Below are 25,972 nucleotides of genomic sequence, written 5' to 3' on the forward strand. Positions count from 1 at the left end.
ATGTGAAGTTGAATTTTGATCAAGGACCACAGGAGGAGGAGCTCTCACCTAAGAGGGGCAGCAGGAATATCCCATTCAGAGCCTGCAGTGGGGAGGATGCCCTTTTCTTCCAGATGGCACACTTGCAAAAGGGATGGCTTAAACCACTGAGTGAAAAAAAAATCAGATTACCTGGCAGCCGATAACCATATCTATCAGGTTAGTTACAATTCAGATCTATGAGCATTATTTCTAAGAACCAGTTTGACTGGGGGGAACTAACTTTCAGTGCTGGGAATTTCCTCCCCAGTTCAGTCCACACTTGAGTTGTTCCCATGGCTTTTAGTGGTATTACAATTGGATAGTCAGTAGGAAGGCAGAGACAGCTGAATATTGTTAAAAATAAAGTATTACTGAATTGGTGTCTGGTAACAGAGAGGGGTCTATACAGAGCATCTCACGAGGAGCATGAGAGAAGGTACGACAGATGCAGCAGAGTGCCAACGACCAGTGCTGGCAAAGAGCAGTGCTTTATGAGGACAGAAAACACAAAAGCTCAGCTCTTGGAAGGACATATCAGTAGATTTCCACCACGCCACCAGACAAGAAGATAACAGATGAATACTGCTGTTGAGATGCTCCCAACATGAATTTAGAGTCACGATGGATTTGCTTTAGATAGGAATGGGGGAAACTAATTGTGAGATCAACCAAAGACTTCCTAAATGCAGAGAGCCAAGGAACAAAAAAGCAGGCCTGCACGGCTGTGCTTAAGGACTTGTCCATTCTCCTAATCAAATTACATCCAATGTGATGTGTAAATGTGCTTACCCACCTTCCCAGTGGTAAATTAAGAAATACAGTAAAACAAAAGATAATCCAGTTACAATTTTCAGAACAGCTTCCTGGACTGGAGAACCAATTATATACAATCACAACTTCTAACTCTCTTGAACCAAATCCTAGCACTCTATATTAAAGAAGTTTCTTACTTTCCTAAGAAAGAGACCTGTAATTTAAACATCTCAGAAGGGTTCACAGCTCCTGCAGCCAGCAAGTAACTGTGGATCCTTCCTGCCTCTCATGCCACAGCATCCCAGCTAGTAAGGATTTGACTGTTCTTCTTGAGAAAAGCTCAGTCATTAATGTCCTATTTCCATTTAAATTGAAGATATACTTGTCAAGGTTTCTGAGCAGGTAAAACAGGTAACTTCTAGTTCAAAAGTTATAAGAGGGAAAATAATAATCCTTATGAAGGTATAAGTAAATTTGTATTTATCTGGCAATGGAAGATCCAAGAATCTGATTTTGCCAAGGTGTTAAAAGACCAGAGATAAAAATAGCTATTGCTGGTGACATGTCTTCTTTTACAACAGACATGTCTCCCTTCAAAAAAATGGCACACAACAACCATCAAATAGCCATAACATGAATGTAATTGTTTATGGCTATTAAATTGTGTGTAATTAGAATTAGTAGAGGAGAGGGGCTTACCCATTCTTTTTCCATTTTCAGTACAAATCTTCCAGGTATATAGAATTTTGAATTCAAGGATGAATTAGTTGATGATGTGTTATTGAAGGTAGAGATTTCTTTTTTTCCTCTGAATGCAAATTATAATAGAACTAAGATACACATTTTAGTTTTAAGTTATTTTTCAAAGATAGCTCTCCCACAGAAAATTAGAAGACACAATAATAAAGCATTTGAGTAATAAATTTCTTAGCTCCATTGAAAATATTAATGTAACTGGAGAAAGATTCTGAATTTCTAATCATGCAAATATATAAACCAGATCTTTTAAGCTTGGCAGTAAACTAACCCATACTGTAGCCTATATCTAAACTTTATTCTAAATTCTTTTTTCATTGTAATACAGTGTCTAGCACTTGAAAACCTAATAACTTAAAAAAATTGTGTGTAAAGTGTAGATGTGATACGTCAATTACTACGCAGTACAAGGGATATTAGGTGGGATCTGATCTCTAGGTTTTGGAAGTGTTGGGGCATATTTAAAACTTGTTAGTCTAAGTGTAGCTCTTATGCCCAGTCCCATAATTAAACTTAGATTTTCACCTCCATTTGTACAGACTGGTATTCTTTCAGCAATTATGATGATAAGTATATATCAAAAAACCATCCCTGAAGATGAGAATATGCCCTGCAGAAATGAGCTGTAGCTCTGTTGGAATTCATGTAGCAGTTTTGAGTCTAAAAATGAGACATTTCTTTCAAAACAGAGAGCAGAGACTGACCCACATGTTTTAAGAACCTGGTAGTCTAGAATTCAGAGGCATGTCTGTGTGAAGGAGCCCTAGCGAAAGAAGTTTCCCAGCATCAATAAAAATAAGAAAACATTGTTTTAATACAAAAGTACACTTGAGTGTTGGAGGAATATTATACAATTCAACAGACAGCAGTGATCTATCACAGCAGTTCAAAATTTCATGAGGTTTCTTCAAGAGTCCTAAACTCTCAAAGATCCTCAGCACTCAACTTTCAAGGCCCTGTTGTTCCACACTTCATTTTTGAAACCATTTTTATCCATTGTGTTGAGCTTACTTTTTTACAGTCATCTGAACAGGAGTTCTTGCTGATGTCTCTCAATGTAGACATAGAAAAAAAGTATCTGAGTCTAATTTGAAGGGGCAAATGAAGGGAACAACAATCTTTGGATCCACAGTGGAGAATAAGGATTTAACCTAATCTCATCTCATTTAACTGATGTAGAAAGAATGAACCACAGATGCATCATATCTGAACGCAAGACCATATTCAAATTAAGGCAGCGTGAATATTAAGGAAAGAAGAGCCAAATGGTCAGGCCACTAGCTAGGAATGCACAACATTTCTCAAAACCTGCCTCTTCTGTAGCTGTCTTGTAAGATCAAGATAAGCAAAATTAATTTAAACTATCACTGCAAAAATATGTCATCTGTAAATGAGATAAAATGGCTTCCATTCGCACAGAAACACAAGTACTTTAAAGATGAGGAGGCAGCTGAGAGCACTTCGGTGATTGCTAACTACAAAAGTGCCAAGAGAGGTTTTGTTAACCAGGCATCTCTGAAAACCAAAGTATTTTCCTTTGCCAAAGCAGCAAGTGGTTTTAATGTAGCTTTTAAAAAGCCTTAGTAAATTTAGTTTGCAAAATAATCCAGCTGACACCATCCCACCACCGAGCCTGCCAGTTCTGTGGGTTGTAGAGTTAGCAATGTTTGAAGATGAGTTACAGCTACCCGCAAGCTGAACAAAAGAGCTATCAAAATCATTTCACATAAACCTCCTGGTTTTACTCAAAGTAAATCCCAGTAAAGAAAGTAGTAAATACTTCTTAGCTTTCAATAAACCTGTATTTTTATACTTAAATGTCTTGGTTGCCAACTCTTGTCATATTCTGTAAAACCTTTTACGCTTTTCTTAAAGCTCCAGGTATTGAAGACAAATAACTACGCAAGAGTTACAGCTTTCATGCAAAAGCTGTAATGGTTTTCTAAGTGGCTTTTTTTTTTTTGCAGCTGCAAAGGAATACTCATTCCAGTGGTTTTAAAGTTGAGGTTTAATACCTCAGTGTGTGGAGACCACCCATGATTAGGAAAACCTGAGGAAGGCAATCCTCAAATTTTACCCAGATGATCCAAAGGACCGAGTTCATGCTGCTCTCATTCTGTTACATAAATGATGTAAAGACCCTCATTACATAAGCCAGTGGAGTCACCCCAGGGACCGATTTGGCACAGCTCTAGTGTGTAGCTTGGGTGGAACCGAGCAGCTCCACGGAGATACTGCTGCAAACAGAACCAGCTCTCTCCAGGGACTCTTTCTTCTTGTGTTCTTCAGTGCCTTCTTCAACAAGCAAGACCTTGCTTAGCAGTCAAGCTGTGCACGTACCCATGTCATAACTAACTTTCTATAAAATGAACCTTCCATTCTTTGAGGTTAAAACCTGCTTATTCATTCCTTTCATGTTGACCCCCTTTCTTATTCTGCCTCCTTACTATACAAAGCCTATCATGTGCTGGGAGATGAATCCCTGAACTTTTGTTGCCTTTTAGCTCCTCTCTGTGAGTGTGTAAAGCACTACATCACATGTTGAGTGTCCTAAATGACAGTTTCTACAGTGAAATCCACATTTCACAGCACATATATACTATGGCATCCATGGGTCCTAATCAGTCTCCCCCCCAGTGTCCAGACCATCACACAGCTGAAGAGCTCAGAACTGGGGGCCATTCCTGTGGCCACAAGGTAAACTGTAGTTTACGCTTAACACTGATTCTTTAACAGATTATATGCATAAAATAAAAGCAGTATTATAGCAGTAGATGTGATTTGTAACCACAGTACACCAGTCTGTTGAATCTCAAGTCTAAACATAAACAACAGATGAGGATGATTCTATGATTCTATGACTCTTAAAAGAATTAATATGGTTAACTAAGGAGTCAGAATTTAATGTAAAATAAAGCTATTAAACATATAATATTAGACAAATGTTTGTGATCTAACTTCCTTACCGCAGTGTCGTTGGTGGTAATGTACACCAGCACATCTGAGTTGTTTCTGCCATTAATGTATCGGTAACAGTTCCACACGCAGCTTATCAAGTAACCCTGAAAAGAAAAGGGATTTATTATTCTATGCAGAAAAATAAACTATGCAGTTTTCTGTTAGAGCAATTCTGTTCTTATATAAATAAGCATATGAGCCTGCTAGAAGCAAGGGACAGTCACTTTGCTGGTTGCATTGACTGTAAGTATGTGTAGGGGCTCTGTGAGTAATCTAGCACCTTTACTCATAACTATAGTTGAGGTTGTTCAGCCTTGAGAAGAGAAGGTTCCAGGGACACCTTACTGTGGCCTTTCAATATATAAGAGGAGCTTCTAAGAAAGATAGAGACATTTTACCAAGGCCTGTAGTTTCAGGACAAGGGGCAATGCTTTTAAACTGAAAAGGTTTAGACTGGACAAAAGGACTAAACTTTTTACAGTGAGGGTGGTGAGACACTGGCACAGTGCCCAGAGAAGTTGTGGATGCCCCATCCCTGGAAGTGTTCACAGCCAGGCTGGATGGGGCTTTGAGCAACCTGATCTAGCGGAAGGTGTCCCTGCCCACAGCAGAGGGGTGCACTAGATGACCTTTAAAAGTCCCTTGCAACCCAAGCCATTCTGTGATTATATGGTTCTGTGGTTATTGATACTTGTGTTGCACTATGAGCTGCTCCATCTAGGCAGAGATGCAGCAGCCTAGACCTACCTGAATGAAATTTACTATTCCAGATATTTGATATTACAGGTAGTAGTAATATTCTTCAGGTAGACCAATCGATTTGAAAAGAAGAGGTTTCTTTGGTCCTGAATATAGCTAAAGTAACATCATTTTGTGTATATAACCCCCATTTTCCTTAAATGAGCAGGTCACATATGCTGTCTTTCTTTCTTACACCTTTCCAGAAACACAGAGATGAGTTCAGTCAGGCACTGCGTTACTGTGCATGGGACACTGCATACTGTCAGGGGTGAGTTTTACTACATAAAATGAAGGCACAAGTTAGACTGTGGCAAAAGAGGTGGTACTGCAGATGCAGAATTCTCAGGAACAGCAGCAAAAAGTGAACAGAAATCAGTTTTGAATTCCTCCAGGGGAAGGATGTTTAAATATCATCAACTGGGGGTTAACGGTATTAGAAACTGGAAGCAAACCCCACTAAAAAGAGCACAAGCATGCTGGGGACTGAAGAATCACCCAGCAAATTACAGGAAACCCTCCTTGTCTTCTGGCCTGGCCTGACCTGACCTGGCCAATGATTTTGTGATGATCCTATATATCAGCTGATTGTTCTAATACTCTGTTTCACTTAATCTGACATTAAATCAATGTATTCTATATGATTGGAATGTCAGGGGTCTTCCTATTCTTGCCTGTCTAGAGGAACATGCCTGTGTTAAAGTTTTAATTGAAATCTGACATTATTTCTAACCTTTTAACCACTATTACAAATTATTCTCCTTTTTTTTCAGTATAAAGCAAAACAAACTGCTATTGTAGCAATACTCCTACCACAGAATCGTAAACTCCACTGGTTTTGTTCTTGGAGCTCGCTTGGCTCTGGGTGTGGCTGCTCCCTGCCAAACAACTAGCTGTCTCCACTTATTTTGGAACTGGTTGGGCGAAGTGCTCATGTCCATCATCTCCTTCACCAGCAGGAGAGATTCCAGTTTGGCCAGCAGAGGTGTGCAAAGTGACTGGAAGAAAGGCAGGAGGCAGTAACACATGTGGAGGAGCAGGAATCAGATTTTCAGCATGCCAGGGACAAGGCTGGTGGGAATAAGCAGATCCCTCTGGAGCTCTCTGCTTCCCATGTAGTCACACATGACAGTGGTGAGGAGAAAAACCTCCTAGTGCCCAGCTTATATTTTTATTCAGTAGGTTCTGCACAGCACACATAGCGTGTGCAAATTAAACTGCCAGCGCCGATTGGATTTGCATCTGTGCCTCACTGAGTGAGTCATACTTCTATGACTCACTTGCACTGATGACCTTCCTAAAGCCTCTTATCCTTTTGAGCTGCCCCGTGCTTCCTCCCTCTCCAGAGCTGTCACACATGAGCTGTGTTTTTCAGGATGCCACATGACTCACTGATGGCTCGCTTGCAGATCAGGAAGGTTTTTCAGCCAGGGCTGAGCTGGCTGAAATCCAGTAAGTTTGCTTCCTCTTCTCTAAGGCATCTCACAGAGCCTGGGTGACTTGGAGGTGTTGCAGACTTCCTAGTACTTCTGACCATCAAATGGGGAGAGCAAAAGGCTTCTGGAGCAGCAGAGTCCCAAAGAGAAGGTGAGACTGACTCTACAGTGTAAGGTACTAAAACCTGCCCCAGGCTACTGAAACAAGTGGAGCAAAGGCATATGCATGGAAAACTGCATCTTTTACAGAATTAAATAAAATGCCATTGTTAATTATAGATAGCAATAAGTTGTTCAGTAGCTTTCAATGCTCAGATACTATGTGCTAAGAAAGGCATGAGAACTAGTACAGAACAGAGACTGAATACAGTAATCTTCTGTGGGGATATAGCCTGACTTTGTAAGACACCCTTTACATTAAGCCTACCCTATTTGCAGGCCAATTTCTATACTCCTGTCAAAATCCAAACTGAGGGAAGCCCCATTTCAGATAATACAGTCTTATCTGGGAGACGCTAGCAGGAGATTTATTTTTAAATGCTCCAATTCCATTACATGTGGTGAATAAAACACATTTAACCCCACAGAGAACTCCTACAGCTCTTCCAGCTCTGAGCCCTAGCTCTAATCAGCCCTGATCCTGCATGCACGGGTTGTTTCTCAGTGGGTGAGGTCCGTTCCAGCCCTTGAATTAAAGAGGTCATTAACCAGCACACACCAAGTTAATTGGCTCCGAGACAGTGACCCACATACAGCTGCGAGCTGCAGCAGCTTTTGGAGCATGTACTTGTCCAAGGGCTTTGGCCTGCAAATCATGAGTCATGGAAACTCATTTTCCTCAACCTGTAACTTCTTCTTTAAACTTGTTCCTAATCATTGTTTTCTAATGATGCTGCTGCACCGTTATATGGGATTGCTGACTCAGTTACCAATTTTTTCCTGAAAAACTTGGCTGAGCTTTCCAATACTGCTTTAAAATGTGTGGCTGGACACGCAGTATATAAATACATCAATTTTTCTCTCAGGAGACCAATATTCACATTTGGAATAGGTCCTGTGTAAAGGCATTAAACCACTGCAGCCTAATCCACCCTTGCGGGTGTTCCCGCATACCACGGCACAGGCTGCTGACAACCATCTTTTGGGGGCAGCCTCAAGCAGCCACCACGTGAAAGGAAGGGTGCACAAGAAGGACTAAATGTGGAAACAGGCACTGTGCCTGCTTCTACTACATTTCAGTCTTCCCCTTTGAATGGTGAGAAATGACTTGACCCCTGAGGAACTGAAACCCACAAAAAGTTCTAACCCTGCCTCTTGCTGTTGTTACTGCATATGCACTTGTTAAGTGGCATAACGAAGTAATGTACTGCACAACTTCTGCTCACCAGACATGTGTCTGACCAGATGACTGACCAGCATCTCTGTGGAAATTAGAGGCTGCTGTATCCTGCTGTTTCTTGTAACACAGCAAGAAATCTGCCTATCTGGGTCAAAGCAGCCCTCTGGGCTGCTCTCTCACTAGCAGCAAGCGCAGGGTGAATGCCACAGACCCGACAGAGCTCCCTTGGGTTTGGAGCTTTCTGCACCAAGTCCCATTTTATTCTTCCATCTGCTGTGAGTTTTCTATTTACAGAGCTGGGCTGGTCTGCAGTAACTGGTGAAAATGAGATAAAGATTTCTACACAAAACAAAATTTATATGAAGATTTCAGACGGATGCTAATGGCAGACCAGTCAGCCATGTGTATTTCACATGTTGGTGCTGCAGGAAAAACAATGGGTTGCTGTGCTGATGAAATCTGCAATTAAATCTTATCTTCTCACTATCCTGTGAGTATAAAAAGGCTGCAAACCTTGCATTTCTTTGCAGTTGTAAAGAAATGCAAGAATTAATGATGTTAAACCACTAGCATGCAATGGTTATGGGCCAGGACATCATCTCTTGGCTCACAAGGCACACATACACATATATGATTTAAAGTAAATGACCCTTGCTTTAGAGATGCTTCTCCTATAAGAACTCTGCCACCAGCAAGCCCCGTACTGGGACCTATCCCAGGCTTTCTTAGAACAGGTAGCAATCTCATGGCTCTGTGTTGGCCACCCCTGGGAGCAGGGATCAGAGCTTGGCTGGTAGGGCTGTTTTTGTGCCCCGACTGCTGCTCCATCATCGGTGCAGGAAGGTAGCAGACACTGGGGTGATGTGCTGCAGGTCAGGGTTCTCCCTGCCAGGAGCCATCCCCCATGGGCATGAAAAGTCTCAGGGTGAGCACAGAACTTCATTCTACATTATCCTTTCCCATCTGCTGATGACACCAGAACATGCAGAGTGGTCTCATCTCCAGGCTCAACACCTTGTACATGCAGGTTATAGGCATATTATGGAGATCAGGGTTAATATTCCATTTGGTGAAGACCAGCCTGTCTCACTGAACTGGAATACCTTTTAGCTGTCCCACTGGCAACTAGTTCTTCTTATCTCCTTTCCAGCAAAAGAATGGCAAGAAGAGTCCAGTACTCTGCAGCTGCAGAGTAGTCAGGGAAACCTGTTCTAGTTGTGTTTGTGCTCACCAGAGCTTAGATCATTTGGGCCTGGGGATCTTTGCCCAGGGTGAGGAGGGAGAGGTTGAAGCATCAATCATTCTGTCTCAGCAGCTGGGACTGGCCAGAGGAAACGAAGCCCCTGTTCTCCAAACCGACTGCAGAGCAAGGCACTACTCAAAAACCGTGTTGGCCATATGCTGTTTGAAATCCTGTGTACATGTATATAAATACATTTGTGCTGCTGGATGCCCTTCCTCAGCCAGATAGGAAACACATATGTTTCATAGTATGTAACTCTGGTTCAGTTTCTAAACAAACACAGTAAATGGCATAACACATTTTGGTCTACCCTGAAAAAGATTCTGCATGAAAGCACCTGGAATATCCATTAGCTGCTTCAGATCCAAGTAAATCCTAAGGACTAAAAAGACAAGTGCTTATATGTAGCTAGCTGGCTCCCTTTTTTGCTACCCTCTCTTGTCCCCCTTCCCTTTTTGAAATCCCACTACTGCAAAGCACAAAATCACATTATACTGCTATATCTTGGTTTCTGCTCAACAGTGCTTTCCTTTACATGTAGCTTCACTCAAAACAAAAGCATAATGACGCCAAATGTTTCTAAGGAGTTACGTGATTCTGTTTTGTATTTCCCACCAGCTGAATGCAGCTTTTACTACTGTAGCTTTTCCTAGGCTACAATGTTTTGTTTTCTCTCCTTATTTCTAGTTGAACTCCAGAGGGAGAGGGAGCTCAAGCATATTTTTACTCACAGTACCTTTTCAGTTTCAATGCATAAATGTGGTACCATCTGTTAAGTCTATCAGTGATAAAGTGTGATGCATCTCATAGTGTCCAGCTTTCTTTTCATGGAGCAGACTACATAAATCTGCATAGCAGCTCTTCTGGGAACACAAGAAATTCAAATGAAAATGCTAAGTATAATTTAGCATGTGTTTCTGCATGAGTCATATTTTTTGTGATTCATTTGCATGATAATATGCTACTAGAATGAGCATTATATGAACCACATATACTCTTGGAAAAAACATAAAACATGTGTTCGCCACTTTAAAACAAAACTAGTCTTTTTTGCTATTAATTTCTTAGGTTTCTTTCTTCTGTAGTAAGTATTTTTGCCATGCCAGTTTTAGCTCCACTTTTTCTTTATAAGCTTAGGACTTCGCTGCCATACTTAGGTCAACAAAATACCAGCCCAGCCTGGAGTAAAGATGAGCTAATGCTTGCATCTGAGAAATTTAAGAGCACATCCCTTGTGGCACCTGACACACCTACATGTTTATCACATTCATTCATATTTCTTAAAGGTGCAAAAAAATCAGCTATATGGCTGTGAACACATAAAGCCAGAAGGCTAAATTATATTTCTAAATGACAGGAAAAAAGTGAACATCACTTCCAACAGTACCTTAAAATACCCTGTTTGTTGGTTTTGGGTTCTTTTCCTTCAATTTTGAAGTATCTTCAATAATCTAATCTACCTCTTTTGTCACAGTAACTTTCCCTGTTCATGTTGTCAAATGTGTTGTCTGGAAGCAACATCCCTGGTGTCTCTGTGGCTCTTCGGGACTTCTCTAGTCTAACGCGTAATTGCTCTGCAGAGACAGAGCAAGAGCTATTCTGAAATAAAACCCAACACAAGAAATACAAGAGCGGCAGCACTGTGCTGTGAGAAACTTGCAGGAGGGTGCAAGAAGAGGGCAAATGTACCAGTGTACTTTGCAGGAGGTCCAAGGCTCAGGGACTTGTTGAGCAACAGGTAGTTATTTTTCATATGATGATTTGTGTGATCTTACTCTGAGCTCCTTTTGGACTTCTGCCCTGCACAGCAGGTGGGGATGGACCTTGCTGGACCAGAAACGTGGGTGCAGTGGTTTCACATGAGGCCTTTCCAGCTGTGCTGGGTGATGCTACATCTCCCCTTTATCTGGTATCTACCACAGCTAGAGCCTCACCCGTGAGGTTTACATAACGGCAACTAAATCATCACTCCCTGTGTCCTTTTGCTGCCTGGTGTGACAGTCCTTTACATTGTCCTGCCCAGGAGGGATTGTTTGGATCTATTTACCTGCTCTACAACATCCTTTTTGTGATAAGGCACCAGAAGTAAACGCATACTTCCAGAGGTGGTAGGCATCAAAACTGGCAAAGAAATCTTTAGATTTCTGGTTTTTCTATTCCTTTCTTAATATTCTTAGCATTTTATTTACTTGGTTGATCAGAACTGAGCAGTAAGCTAGTATTTTCACAGGTCTAGCTATTACAGCTATGAGATCCCTTTTCCAGGTGGTCATGCAGTTCAGAGTCTACTGCAGTGTCTGCAAAACAAGACTGTGCTTCCTCTGTGCCCACCACTTGGAATTTGTCACCACTGAGCTTCTCTGCCACTTCACTGCCCAGTCACTCAGTGCCATGAGCTCTTTCTGCAAAGCTTTCTTGGCTGTTTTCTCTGTTTTGAATGACATTGCAAAAAAGTGTTGATGTAGATTTCCTTCCCCTTCCCAGGTCTTTCATGATCATGAGTCTTGCTATTGTGAAAAACAGTGATTTATCCTTATTCTCTATTTCCTAGCTATGGTCTGTGAGATGACCTTTCCTCTTGTCCCTACACATCTGAGGGTGGTATTTAAAGCCTTTGATGACAGACTCTGCCACAGACCTTTTGAAAAAACAAGAAGTCTGTATCAGCAGGCTCTCCCTTGCCCACCGAACAACCTGCTCCTTCAAAGGATTTATATTATGAGTTGCCCCTACAGCATCATGTTTCCCCACTGAGGCCTATATGTTCATGTGTTTGTCTATGAGATTTTCTGCCTTTTTTCCATAATGCTTTGTAGAGCTGTCAGGCTGCCTGGTCTGCAGTTCCACAGATCTCTCTAAAGCCAGGCCCCCCAAGCAAGGGACATTCCATCCAGGACCAGGAGTAGACATTATACACAGTAATGTACTTACCTTAAAAGCCAAAATGATACTTATGAACAGGAGGATAATCACAACCAGACACGTAGGGTTCACAGACATAATCTCTTCCTTGTAGGGAAAATTGGTGGGCTGCATAAGCAAAAAGAAGCAAACCACTGTAAGTTCATCTCACAAGTCATTCAGGAGCCATTCAATTAGTGCACTCTATAATTAACAGTTTACAAAACTTTCTGTGATCTACTAAATAAGGAGCTTGTCACACCAAAAAACAGTTTCAGTGAGTTTGGCTGGGACACACTAGGAAGGCTCAGCTGCCAAATGTTTCCTGAAGGGCTGAGGATTTACTTTTTGCTTTGTATGTGGCATGGGCTGTCTTCTCCTCTCTGCAGACTGGGTTTGTATCTGACACAAACCAGCAAAGGACATCTCTTGGGGAGCTTTGCAGCAGAAAACCTGCCATCATGGGCAATGGCAGGCAAGTCCTGTACTTATTAAGTAATCATTATACTGTCACTGGTTGCCAATGTGGTAGTTCCTTCCAGAAAATCATAGCAGGAAAAGCTGGACACTGCAATCCTTTCACCTAAATATTTGATCAAAAGGCATTTGGTCTATTCTGCTCCATCTTGTTTTGGCTAAATTTGGACTACTTCTCCAGGACACTTGTTAGTGCTGCTGTCTGAGTGCGTGCCCCAAGTAGGCATGGGTCCTGCAGTGGAGCAATGACATGATTTCAAACTGAAATGTGCCCCAGGTCCTTCTCTTATCTCATACATGAAATGGAGGTAACAAAACTAATCTTCCCACTTAGCGTAGGCTCTAGTGATTTACAATTGTGAAATGCTTTAAGATCACTGGCTGAAAAACTGCCTCTGAAGATGTTTTACTGCCTTGTAGTTCTTGTTATTACTTCAAGAAAACACAACCTCTAAAACGCATGTTCCAAATCGCTTTGAAATATTGCAAGGCACAAGTTCCTGTTTCGGTTAGAATAAACTATTGTTCACAAAAGATAGCTTTGCTGCAACAGTAGCTCATTATAACTGAATGCATTAGCTCCTTCCACACACAACTCCCGTTTCCCTTACAGGTCTAATTACTTAACCAGGCCAGCTCTGCATCCTTGTCAGGACAATTAACTAGACCAAGCTATAACTGTATTCTTGGCGATGATGATGTAAATACAGAGTAACCCCTTAACACCCCTTATACCAGCACTCAGCCCAGTGAATCAGGAAATCATCTCTTTTTTGTGGACAGCTGTTAGTGAGAATGGCTCTTTATTTAGCGTGTCCATGACCTGTTCAGAGTGGTTAACATCAACAGCAGCTGTAACCGTTTGCAGATAATGTTACATAAGCACATTTTCCGCTTCTTGACAGCAATGTTTCTGTTCCTGTACTGAATTTCATGGCTGGAGTTTTTATCATGTTATCTTTTGTTGAGCTACAGCTTTTATAAGACATTAGCTTGGTATAATTCAGTAAGTTGCTCTTCTTTTTTTAATTAATTTTTTTTTTTGACAGAGGGTTATAGCTAAATATAGCGGATGCGGTCACCCAGAGTTGAAGAAAGCAAGAGTATATGCCAAGAAAAGATGAACTGAAAAATAAACACAAACCTTATATGCAGAAAATGTAAGTATTAACGCCACAGCTTGCCCTCCTGCTTGCAGGAGGGAGGCCATGCACGCGGTTAGAAAGTTTAATCAGTTAAGGACAATTACAATGAAACTTCTCCAACATGATTATTTTATACTGACTGACCATTAAAAAACTAGTCGAGCTATTTTGTGAACGTAATAAAAACTCCTAGTGAGGCTGTGGTCCTCCTACACACTGGTTTCTGAGAACCAGTCATCAGTCAAACACTGGATGACTGTTTGCTGGGGCCTTGGCCATAAGCGAAAGGCCTGTTTCCAGATGTCAGCTCAACTGGAATTTGCATGGGGCCGAGAAGAGGGCAGGAAAATGACCAAGAAAGTTCCTGCTACCTTGAAGAGAAGGAACATATGCTGGAGCCATGAGCTGTAAGCCAGGAGCACCATGTGCTGTAGAGCAGCGCCTGGCCTTCCTTACAGCAGCAGCGCTCCAGGTGAAAGCACAATAATTTAGCACCAGAATCACAAGCCAGGAGAGCACATGAGGAACAAATGCTGAGGTTTGTCCCCTTCAGGCTCTGCTCTCTGCGACTCTGTCCTGAAGTGACGCAAAGTTTAAGCAAGCCCCAGCAAGGCAGCGGGTGCTGCAGCCATGCAGCGGTCACCCCCACCACAGGTGTCCGGGAGTTCTGGGTGCAGGCTGGAAAACTGAAGCAGTCCCTCCTGGAGCTTCCTGGATTGCTGTGTGGGAGACCTTGCTTTCACAGCATCAGTGAATAGCCCAAGGGCATCAGGTCAACATGGAAGAAAGTCCCTTTGTTTGCTAACCCGGCTGGTGGCACCTGCCAGCCAGAAGATGCCTAACACTGGCTTGCCCAGGCTGGCCTATGAGCAGTCTGATCTTGACTCACAACCACAGATCCCTTCAGTGCAGTAGGAAAAGTAATTTATAAATCCTATGGCTTTTGTGAAGCAGGAAAGATGGTGGGAAGCATCTTGGCTGGCTCCAGGCTCACCCTTGGGATCCTCCCATAGCAGCAACTGCTCCGAACATAACATTGACTCTCATGGAAAATGAGTACCAACAGTGGTTCAGATGAAACATAGACCCATTGAATTCTGCTGACTCCAGTGATAAGCTTAAACACTGATGTAGGTGTATGAGGTGGGAAGAAAAATTCTGCCTGTGTGCTCAGGGTTTGCTCTTCTGTTGGGAGACCAGTAGTTGAAATCCTGCTGCTTGGAAGGCCCTGGACACCGGCTCAGTGCTGCGACGTCTGGGAAAAGCTCAGTGTCAAATCCTGTGCAAGGTCTGATGGAACTAAGACTGAAATACAGCTGGGAAGGAAAAATCAAGCCCTTCACTGGAAATATAGGAGTGATTTTGCAGCAGGACATGATGAAATTTCCCATACAAACAAGATGTTGTTGTAGTAGTGTGGCACTGGCATGCTAATTTCATAATTAAAGCATCATTTATAACCTTGTCATGGACATGAAGAGGCCAGCATGCATAATATACCTGGTAAACTTTCCATTAAAAAAATTATACATAAAAAAGCTCTATTAGGGACCTAAAAAGAATCTAAAACTTGCATGGAAATCATATTTCTACTGCATCAATATTGTAGAAATGCACAAGAAGGAAAGTTCAAGGCTGAAGCACTTTGTCATTCCCTCAGCCTGCTTGCATAATGCTTTTCTTCCCTTGGACCACAAAAATCCATTTAAAAAGATGGTACAGATTCTCATTCAGCAGTTACAATCCTCTGAGTATTTGCATCTTACAAACCCTAAAGAAAATGGTAATGTGTCTGCAGAACTTTTAAAGCTCTGCTAGAAGTTAGTAGGACTCCTTTGGAATTATAAAATGGTATTAAGAATGTCAGAAAGGATATTCCTTATTTAAGCTTTAGTTTATAGGAAACATTTCTTTAGGTTTAATGTCTTTCACATTCTCTAGATATTTCCCCTAGGATTTAAAAGCATGACTGAAACCACCTGAATTGTTAAACAGTAACACTGGAGGCAGTCCCGTAGAAAAGCTATTTATTATACTCTAAAATTTTCTTTAGATGAACTGTCATAGGCCTGTACTGTAATAAAAACCAAGTTTGCATTACTCGGTTGCAGATTCACCTGTTCTGCACCTCTGCTTCAATTCATTTCAAATACTGTTATCAGTTGACAGAAGGTGAAGTGTTTAATTTAGAGACTTTAGAAAGCCCATATATCAAAGATCTAGTGTCGCTAAAGAAATGTGCTTTAAGTCAAACTGCTTTAGATCATTACTGCTGCAGGAAGCAAAATCATTTTTGATTTACACAATCTGGATTTACCATGTGTGAAGGTTTTTGTTTTTCTAGTGACAGTGATAATGACCAAGATGTCCAACATAACCCTCAGAAAGTTTCACCACATCATCGCCACACATTTCAAACGTGAGGTTTATAAGTTTATAACATCTACTTATTTTACATGACTCTTCATGCTGAGATGCTTTTGCAATTTATGGGAATTAGGTGGCACACCTGTGTTCAATTGGATATTAAAAGGCAACAAAAAGTTTCCAAAGACAGTTGTGCCTCTGAAATCAGCAGCCAGTATAGGCTGACATTACCACATACCCTGTGAACACAATGTTCTGTATTTTACAATTGCAACATTTGCAGCTAGGGCTCTGCCTCACCTACTGATAGGTACTTATTTATCATCTTGCTAAAAGTACATGGAGGGTTTGAAAGCAGCTTGTAACTCATCACTGACAGACTGAAATCTAGGAGATGTGCACCAAAGTGAATAGATAACATAATCCCAAACACTAACATAGGGAAGTAGAAACTGTTAAACACATGGGGTTTTCACCTTTGAGCAAGAAAGAAATGTTCTTCTAAGACTGCCAAATATATTCCATCACATAATGCATACCTTCTTCCAGATATTCAATAATAGATTTGAAAAACTGTCAGGATTTTTCATTTCCCTTATGGAGCTGTGCTCCCTAAAATACCATGCACCAAATTCAAAGCAGTTTTAGAGGAACAAAAACTATATGAATGCCAGGAAGAAATACAACCCTTGTTTTCTGCCTGCCTTGGCAGACCTCTGCAAAGGGGGTGAGGCCAAGCTGACTCTAGGGCTTATTTATAAATCATCAGGAAGGATCACACCCAGCTGGCATGACTCAGGTCTCACCTATGGGTACAAAGGTATTGACTGCAATCTTGTTCTAAACATGGTGTTTCAGATGCCAAACTTATCTACCATAAGCATTATTAAAAGGTAGGGAAACAAGTTCATGGGTACAAGCCTGTTCATTTAACAATGTTTGAGTGCTAGGACTACAATGACAGCATTACTGCTAAAAGTTTGAAAAGCTTGGTTTTAGCTTCATCTCATTGTGTGTGTGAGTATCCGATACTGGTGAATTTGATCTTCTCTCCCTTTTGCTTTTCCCCCTCAGACACAGTGTATTTCTTCTGAACCAAACACAACAACCTTCTGCCAACTGATGTGGCCCTTCCAGGTAAGAGTATGAGGGGTTCCTGCTGAGCTGCTTGTGCTTGGGACCACAGCCAAGACACAGGAGGCATAAACAGCTTCAAAGCAGCTGCAGAACAGCTTCAAAACTTTGTTAACAGGTGACATTAACTGTACAAAATTCATTACAGCTCTTGTTAGTTTTTGCCAATCACTAATCTCCACTGTGAATGGTAAAATAGAAACTTCTTGTTTCTAAATGAACTTAATTTGGACTAGGTTTTAGCTACTCACTGTGCCTCACATCTAATTTAAACAGCCTTTTAATGCCTCATTATTCTGCATACGAAAACTCTAATGGCACCACCTCTTGGTCACCTTTCTCAGTAAAGGAAGCAGGAAAAGCTGACTGTCTCTCATCATACTTCAATGTATCCAGATTTTATAAAGTTTTTTGAGGAACTTTTCTAAATGTTCGCTAACTTTTAAGCATTGTTTTGTAAACAGACACCATAAACAGACAGATGAAACCTATGTCACCAAGTGAGAAAGGAAGTCTCCTCTCTATTACTATTAATTGCTGGTTTTTATCTGTCCACAAATACTATGAATGGTTTCTGGAAAAAGCAAAAAAAAAAAAAAATCTGGGTACTCTTGTTTTGACACTCAGTTCCCTAGACTACTTACAGGGTCACTGCATCCCAGGTACAGTTGCCATAGCATGCTCATCCGTATTCCTCGTGTTTTCACATTTCTTTGCTTTTAGCAGTGTAGCACCCATTAGTGACTGAACTCGGGCTCTCAGTCACTCTAACTCACTGATTAATGGCTCTGCCCATACTCTTATTTACTTTGTCATTAATCTCTGTGTCAGCCATGGGTTATATTAGAAGTGATTTTGCTGGGAAAAGTCACAAGTACAGCCTCTGTGAAATGCCAATGTGCTCACTTTGGGCAATGTAGGGATAGGGTCTTTCAGAGGATGACACAGAACAATTAGATTAGGCTCCTGCTTGCAATCTCCAGCTAGAGAATTCGATTGCTCTAGACAATGAGCCTGGGGAAGCTCTCCCAAGGCTGACGTTAGCCTTTGTGAACTGCCTGTTTGGTATCAACTTTATTAATGGAAGTCAGGAAGAGCATGAAACCTACTGCCGATTCCTGGAGACCTTCCTCTACCCAAAACAGAAACTCTTTGGCAGATGGTCAGCTTGACCATAACCCATTGCAGTCTGCCAGCTAAACTTTCCTAATCCATCTGATACATCCTTTATCGATCTAGTGTTTTATTGTTGCTTTGAACATCATGCTGCAATGTCAAATGTCTTATGGAAGTCTATTATGCCCCTGCCCATCTTTATTGACAAAGACAGTAATCCTGTCAGTGAAAGAAAATGAGTTTGCCTGCAGGACTGATTTTCCATGAAACCATGTTGGCAACCATTAATCATATTCCTCCAGTCTAATCCTCTACCAATTGACTTTCCTCTCAGCCCTCCTGTTTACTATTCTGCTTGGTAGCAATGTCAGGCTAATCAGCCTATAATTATCCTGGAAATCCCCCTTGCCCTTTTGAGCACTGACAGCTTAGTGCTCCTGAAGTCTTGCGGCACTTCATTACCAGTCCAGAAAATGATTTACAACAGCGAGACAGAGATCTGTGCAACCAGAGATTTTAATGCTCCAGAGCAGCAATGTGGCTCACGCTGTGCTCTGCTGAACTGTTCCAAATACCTTCCAAGCCTGCTACAGAAGGGCCTATTATTTCTTCTATCTGCAGGAACAACAGTGATGTTTAGCAGACGAATCAGATGCTTTTTGCCCTTCTAGTAAGCCAGCTTTAGATGTAGCACTAGGTTTTCAGCAGAAGAGCAGGGGCTTTTTGGTGTGTAGCTCCCAGCCTGCTCCTGCACCCCTCATGTTCTCCCACAGTGACCAAGACTGAGTAAAACCTGGTTACAACTCCTGCTCTGAAGAGGGGAGAATTCCTGCAGCCAAATACATGCTTGTGCTGCCACAGGAGCAGGGCTGGCACTGATGCAGAAGAAAGGAACTGCAGGCAAATGATGGGCTGAAGGGCTCCAGCCAGTGGCAGTGCCAGCTTCAAGCACTTGACAAGATGCCATAATTTGCTCTTTTCCACTCATATCTCTGAGAACCTTTTGAATTATTCCTCTGCTGCTCTTCCAGTGTACCAGCAGCTGTGAATGCAGGTGAGTGTTGGTGAAGCATAACAGGCTTCTGACACATCCCAGCTCCCTCTGGCTTGACACATTGCCTCTTCTAGCAGATCTGTGTGGCTACTTATCTGCTTGCTGTTTCTTATTATCTATTATTCATAGAATCACAGAACTATTTAGGCTGGAAAGACCTTTAAGATCATTGAATCCAACCGCTAACCTAGTACTGCCAAGTCCACCACTAAACCATGTTCTTAAGTGCGTGCCACATCTACACGTCTTTTAAATACCTCCAGGGATGGTGACTCCACCACTTCCTTGTGCAGCCTGTTCCAGTGTTTGAAAACCCTTCCAGTGAAGAAATTTTTCCCAGTACCAAACCTAAACCTCCCACGGCACAACTTGATGCCATTTCCTCTTTTCCTGTCACTTGTTACTTGGGAAAAGAGACCAACACTCACCTCACTACAAGCTCCTTTCAGGCAGTTGTAGAGAGCAATAAGGTCCCTCCTAGGCCTCCTTTTCTCAGGCTAAACAACCCCAGTTCCCTCAGCCATTCCTCATAACACTTGTGCTCTTGACCCACCACCAGCTTTTGTTGCCCTTCTCTGGACCCGCTCCAGCACCTCAATGTCTCTTGTGGTGAGGAGCCCAGATGCAGCCTCACCAGTGCCAAGTACAGGCTGACAATCACTTCCCTGGCCCTGCTGCCACACTATTGCTGATAACAGGCCAGGAAGCCTTTGGCCTTCTTGGCCACCTGGGCACACTGATGGCTTATGTTCAGCTCTGTCAATCAGCACCCCCAGGTACTTTTCCACTGAGCAGCTTTCCAGCCACTCTTCCCCAAGCCTGTAGCATTGCATGGGGTTGTTGTGGCCCAAGTGCAGGACCCAGCACTTTGCCTTGTTGAACCTCATACAATTGGCCACAGCCCATCCATGCAGCCTGTCCAGACACCTCTGCAAAGTATTCCTACCCTCAAGCCCACTCCCACGCAGCTTTGTGTCAGCTGCAAACTTACTGAGCATGCAACCGATCTCCTTGTCCAGGTCATTGATAAAGATACTAATAGGACTGGCCCCAGTACTGAGCCCTGGGGAACACCTGTGGAACACCTTTTATACTGCCCTAACTATTTTTCCACCCACATAACAAAGTTCACAGCCAAGATAATCTATATTCAGGTTTTCAAGGCAGATTTTCAGAGACAGCTGCAGTGTTGGCTTCTCAAGAGATCTCCTGCTCCACCTGAACCCTGCTGGACATGGCATGTAATCCTGTGATGAGACAGAGGGTCACGGGCTCTTGTCTTTACTTTAGGTGATTATAATCATACCCTGTAAGTCTACACAACGGCTATGGACGTTTGGCCAAAGCAGACCACAGCAATAAGGGAGCCTCTGGTTGTCCCTAAGACAGGATCCAAACGTATTTTTTAGCAAAACCAAACCTACATTGAATTGAACTCCTGCCTAATGAAATCTGCATTAAAGCCACAAAATGAATTAAAAGGAGCAAGAAAACATCCTTGAAATAGTACCAAAAATAAGCTATGTATAGGAACACAATAACTCTAAATCCAAAAGCAATTATTTATTATCTATATCTCGCAATATGAGTCTCATTCTAAATGAAGTGGTGTTGAGAGCTTCCACGATATTGCAGAACTCCAGAGGTCTGCCCAAATATTGTAATAAGCTAGTAATGTAACCTTGCAAGGGCTCTTGAACACACAACAGCAAGGGCTGAGAGGACTTTCAAGGACTGCATAGTAAGTCAACAGCAAATCGTGGGCTAGAAATAGAGGACAAACAGTGCACGTTGCACATTTCTCCCCCCTTCCCCCCACCTTAAAGGCTTGTGAACATCGAGTGATTTACCAGCTGGTGGAGGTAGTCCTGAATTGTGCTGGGATAGACGAGTACACTGATGGCAACCAACGTGTTGAGAGCAAAGTCAAAGATCTGGTAACAGAAGAAAGGGATGATCCAAGCTGCATGTTGCTAAAAAGGAAATAAAAACAGCCACAAGTTAAAATAGAAGGATATTATGTCTTTCTGCACTAAACTGTAAGGAATATTTGACACAATGCAGTGTTAGATCAGCTAAAAGAAATAGGGTATTCAGCCAAAAAGGTTGGCCAATCCAGTTTGGCTGCTGAACTGCAGTAATATGTGTGGTGTAAGCCCACAACTCATTATACTAGGATATTTAGAAACCACATGATACTTTTCTCTCCTAATCAATAGGAATAATACTGAGACAAAGCACAGGCTTGGCAGGTGAATGGGGAAAATCATCCCTCAACTTTGGTAGGTACAAGATTCAGTTCTCTGAATTCCCAGTTTGCCCAGAGCTTACTGATATTTGAAACTGCAGCCACTCAACACAACTGGGCACTCTTCCTGCCTGCAGCAGAGGGCCCTGGGATACCCTCAATCTAATCAATCAGTTCTGCTGCCTCTTTGACTTTTTTTTCCCCTCTCAGTTTTGAGCTAAACAACTAAGCAAGACATCATTAGAAAGCAATTTTCTTAATTTTGTTTCTACAGGGTTTTACATTTCACTTGATTCAGGTCTTCATCAAATATAATGAATTACCTTATATGCGCCATATGTAGCCATTGCACAGATCAGAATCATAAGAAGAGAAATTGCTGTGGCAATGCACATATCTGGAAGAGAAACACATCAAAATGATTGCAGATAAATTCAGAGCTTGGTTAAGTTATTTTGCCCTCTACCTGATGCAGAGCATCATAAAGAGCAGGGTTGAAAGCAGGTGGAGATGGGAGTCAGGTGCATATTAAGCCATTGCTGGAGGAAATCTGTGGCTCTTATGAGAAGCACAGACAGTGATTACACTGTGCAAGACTCTGCAGCCTCTCTGAGGTTGTGGAGATGCCATGAATGGTTTGTTTTTTCTGAAGATTTAAAAAAAAAAAATCAGCAGCAGTCTTGACAAGAAAACTATTTTGCTGGTGATGACGACATCTGTAGTCAGAAAGTGTCCGCTTTCCCATGCTACAGATTGGTTTTGTACTAGTAGCTGCTGTGTATCTTTGCTTGCATATTTCTAAGAACTCTGGAAAAGGTAGAGGCAGAGGTAGAGCAGAAATAACATCTTGGAAATTTCTATTTCAACCAAGAATACTACAGAGATATACAGTTTATTAATGAAGATGTGTAACTGTCAGGAAAGGTGAAGTAGTAGAGGAAGGAAAAGATTCTTTAAGGTTTTGGCTGGAGTAATTACAGGACTCTATTTTTTTCTTCTATTGCTGCTCAGCTTTCACTGAACTTTTCATTAGATACAGGAAGTTCCTAAGCCACAAATTGCTGGAAGGAGATGCTGGGGGAAAAAATAATGTATGTTTTATCTTTTCATATATCATTGATATCATTATTACAGGCCATAGCCAGAATACTGAAAGTATATTTCTGAGTCCAACCTGAGCTTAAGAACGCAACTGAACATTGCAACTACTTTTCTGAGGCTAAACCAGTGCACAAAGAGGAGAGAGGATTTGAGGTACAGAGGACATCACTTTGGAGATCCCACCTCTCCCGGTACCTGTGAGGAACATGCTGTTCACACTGTTGCCACCAGGTGCGTTTAAACTACCTGCCTTGTGAGACCTGTGGTGGATTTGAGACGCACAAATACATGACAATGTTCAGGCTGTTCACTACCCATCACTGCCTGACTTTGGAGGCATTCAAAGTGTGAAGATACCTCCATTTGATCACAGAGTTGACACAACATCCAATCCAGCACATGATGAGGAGCATCCCACAGCATGGGACAGTCCTTCCACCTCTCTGGCTACATCAAAATGAGGTTCTGAGCAGGTGCCCTGAAACCTTCATCAAAGTTCCATCGAATGTCCAGATCTGGTAGCTGTGGACCTACCAGGCAGCAGTGCAGGTTCACCAGCTTATGGCTGAAGAGGAGGGTTAGACCCTAAGTCCTGTCTGTCATTTTTTCCAGCCTACCAGTACAATTATGCATGTAGAAAAGTAAAGGAGCTAGACTTTGATCCCCCTCTGCCTGAGGTTACACAAACCTTGCTCTGTCTTACAGCTTCTACCAGCACTAAACCAGATTTCTGCTGGCCCTTGATGAAGGGAGGATCCTGAGACTTGTGAAGCTGGCAGAAAAATGAGCAGGAAGAGACTGTTGGCTGGCAAGGGCATCATCCAGCATAACATGTATGTTAGGCTACAGGCTCCTCGTGAACCATGCCTACCAATAGCAGGATCAAGAAACAAGGTACCTAGGTCTCCTCTTTTCCAAGACACTTCCTGTGTCTGGGTTTCAGGCCTCTTGCTCTCTCTCTCTTGCCCCTAGATTTTGTCCTTGTATAGGGACTCAAATGAAACAGAAGAAGCCCTATTGTGCGCTACTTCCTAATTTAATGGATGGGGCCCCTTTCTTGGGCTCCTGGAGGAGCACATTTAAATCACTGTAGTCTGATGAGGGCCTGAAGTCCAGATGACCTTATTTGCTTGAATGTTTGTCTTATGGTCAAAAGTAGCAGGTCTCACCCAGGAGAGGCATCAGCACTCAGTGCTGAGGTTAGCTACACCCCTGCACCCAGTTTCCTACCTGGTGGCTTTATGCAGCTTGGCTTGTGGGTGCTTGGAAAGGCCATTAAGAGGCAGCTGGGCTCCCTGCTCGTAATTCAGGAGGGGATAGCATCTCAGTGTATCCCAAAATGCTCTTCATCCCAAATTGCTCTTCACTGACACTTCCTTCTCCTCTTTGACTGCGTAGAGAATCTAGACAATCCAGCACAGGCATCTGAACTGCATTGCCATAACCAGTCTCCATCTTTTTAGGAGCTGTAAGGATGTGCTGTGCTTGTTAGAGGTGATCTAAATTCTGCCCTCAAGAGGAAAAAGCACCCACAAAAGAAACCTGTATCAATTAAAAGTACTGAAGCCTCTTCACATAACTGTGTGGTCTTTTACTCTGGTTACCCACATACATCCTGTGAAATCAAAACGATTTTGAATAGACCAAGTACAATTGCGGTAACGAAAGAAAAGGAGAGAAGTGGAAATAGCTGCTTGTAGCCACCAACCTCAACTGAACCACCTGTAAAAGAGGCTCTTTGGATCAATATTGTCATTCTAACCACCAGTTTGAAGGCACTGCTCATGTATTTATTCTGTCCCTTCTTAATCCCAGCCACCTACTCACTGTACCCAAGCTGCTGTCATTGTCATTTGCAGCAGATGCAGCAGTCACAGACCTCACCCTGCTTGTGACCACAGCAGTACTGCTTCAGAGCCAGCACCTAGCAAACTGCAGTAAACTTGACATTGAGGCTCTGGTCTGACATATTCATGTTCTCCATCCCCACTGTCCCTCTAGCTGTGCTCTGCTGTGCCAAATCCTAGTTGGCTTAAGCTGGTTCTTTCTCATTTAAGGCTTCATTGGGTTTTTGATTTGTGTCAGCTTCAGTTGATCAGAACAAAACTAGATACATAGCACATTAATTGAGAAGCTAACAGAGGTGTGTGATTTCTAGCCATGCTGTACTGTCTGTTGCACTTACGGCTAGAAGGGCTGTACTTGGACCACTGCAATGGTTATACAGCCTCTTGTCCTAGACAGTTTTTGAGTTTTCTGCTTGGATTTAAAGAAAACATTTGGGGTGGGTTTTTTCCTTTTATACCTTGCAGTGAGATCCTTCCTACCACATTGGGGCTGGGCAGAGCTGCTGCCATGGGGTGCTTTTGTGCACAGCAAGCTCTGCAACTGGAGCTCCCTCAAACCCATCTCACAAGCATTTCCTTGCCTTACGCTTTCCTTGTCTAGAGATGGCTGGTGGTGGGTGCTGTGGGGACAGAGAGGAGCAGCCAGCGAGGCCAGTCCCTGAGCCAGGACCTGTGTGGAGTGATGGAGACCTCGAATCCTCCAGCTCGTCAACTGCCCTAGCCCTGGAGTTAATCACTGGCTCACAGCTCCAACAGCAGGGGCTAGAAAGCTGCTGATCACCAGCCTACAATCCTCAGGCAGTCTTGCCCACCTTCCTAGCCTTACTTATCCAGCAGCCTGGCCTCCTTACTGCCAGCTAAGGAATACTGCCTCATTCTCCTCCAGACTGCTTGTGCAAGCTCAGTCCTGCTGCTGCCAGCCACCCTGCAGCCTCCTGGGTCACAACCTGTGTGGCGGTGGCATTTTCTCTCCAGCAAAGGAAGGAGGCCAATGAGAAGGAAAGGGTTTGCTGCACCTTTGAACCCAGCTTGTTTACTCCAGGGGATACAGCTAGAGAGGAAGATGCAGCCCTGAACATGTTACACTGGAGCATGGAATTAGTTTTTTTCCCCTCCCTGTGTGTGTGACATAGGGCTCATGCTACCTGGGTAGTGGTGATGGATTGGGGCAGGAAGGGTACCTCCTCTACCACTTCCATTTAACCCCCAGCACAAGTCCAGGCCTCCTGTTTGTAGGTTCCTTATTAAATTTATCTGCTTTGATTAATCTTTTTAAGCCCTGGATGCATGTCACATGCAGCAGAGAGACCATCACATTACCTTGCCCTGCAACCTCTG

The 25,972-nt window shown here is 42.6% G+C and overlaps 1 protein-coding gene and 1 long non-coding RNA gene across 2 annotated transcripts in view; one reads left to right on the top strand and one right to left on the bottom strand.

The window, feature by feature from the left end:
- LAPTM4B (lysosomal protein transmembrane 4 beta) overlaps nt 1-25,972 on the bottom strand; it is a 61,633-nt gene that overhangs the window by 15,978 nt on the left and 19,683 nt on the right. The window contains exons 3-6 of the mRNA XM_061448048.1: nt 22,010-22,083; nt 21,289-21,411; nt 12,176-12,274; nt 4,497-4,592 (exon numbers count right to left, since the gene is read on the bottom strand). Of these exons, the coding sequence (XP_061304032.1) occupies nt 4,497-4,592; nt 12,176-12,274; nt 21,289-21,411; nt 22,010-22,083 (392 nt within the window). The remainder of the gene's footprint in view (nt 1-4,496; nt 4,593-12,175; nt 12,275-21,288; nt 21,412-22,009; nt 22,084-25,972) is intronic.
- LOC133266633 (uncharacterized) lies at nt 9,900-24,931 on the top strand. Its single transcript, XR_009742467.1, has 4 exons — nt 9,900-10,982; nt 13,682-13,782; nt 17,209-17,271; nt 24,251-24,931. It is a non-coding gene; the product is annotated as an uncharacterized LOC133266633 (long non-coding RNA).

Source organism: Pezoporus flaviventris, unplaced genomic scaffold (genome assembly GCF_033815535.1).
Source record: "Pezoporus flaviventris isolate CSIRO_AGI_PZ_B2104156 unplaced genomic scaffold, CSIRO_AGI_Pfla_v1 ptg000007l, whole genome shotgun sequence".
NCBI lineage: Eukaryota > Metazoa > Chordata > Aves > Psittaciformes > Psittacidae > Pezoporus > Pezoporus flaviventris.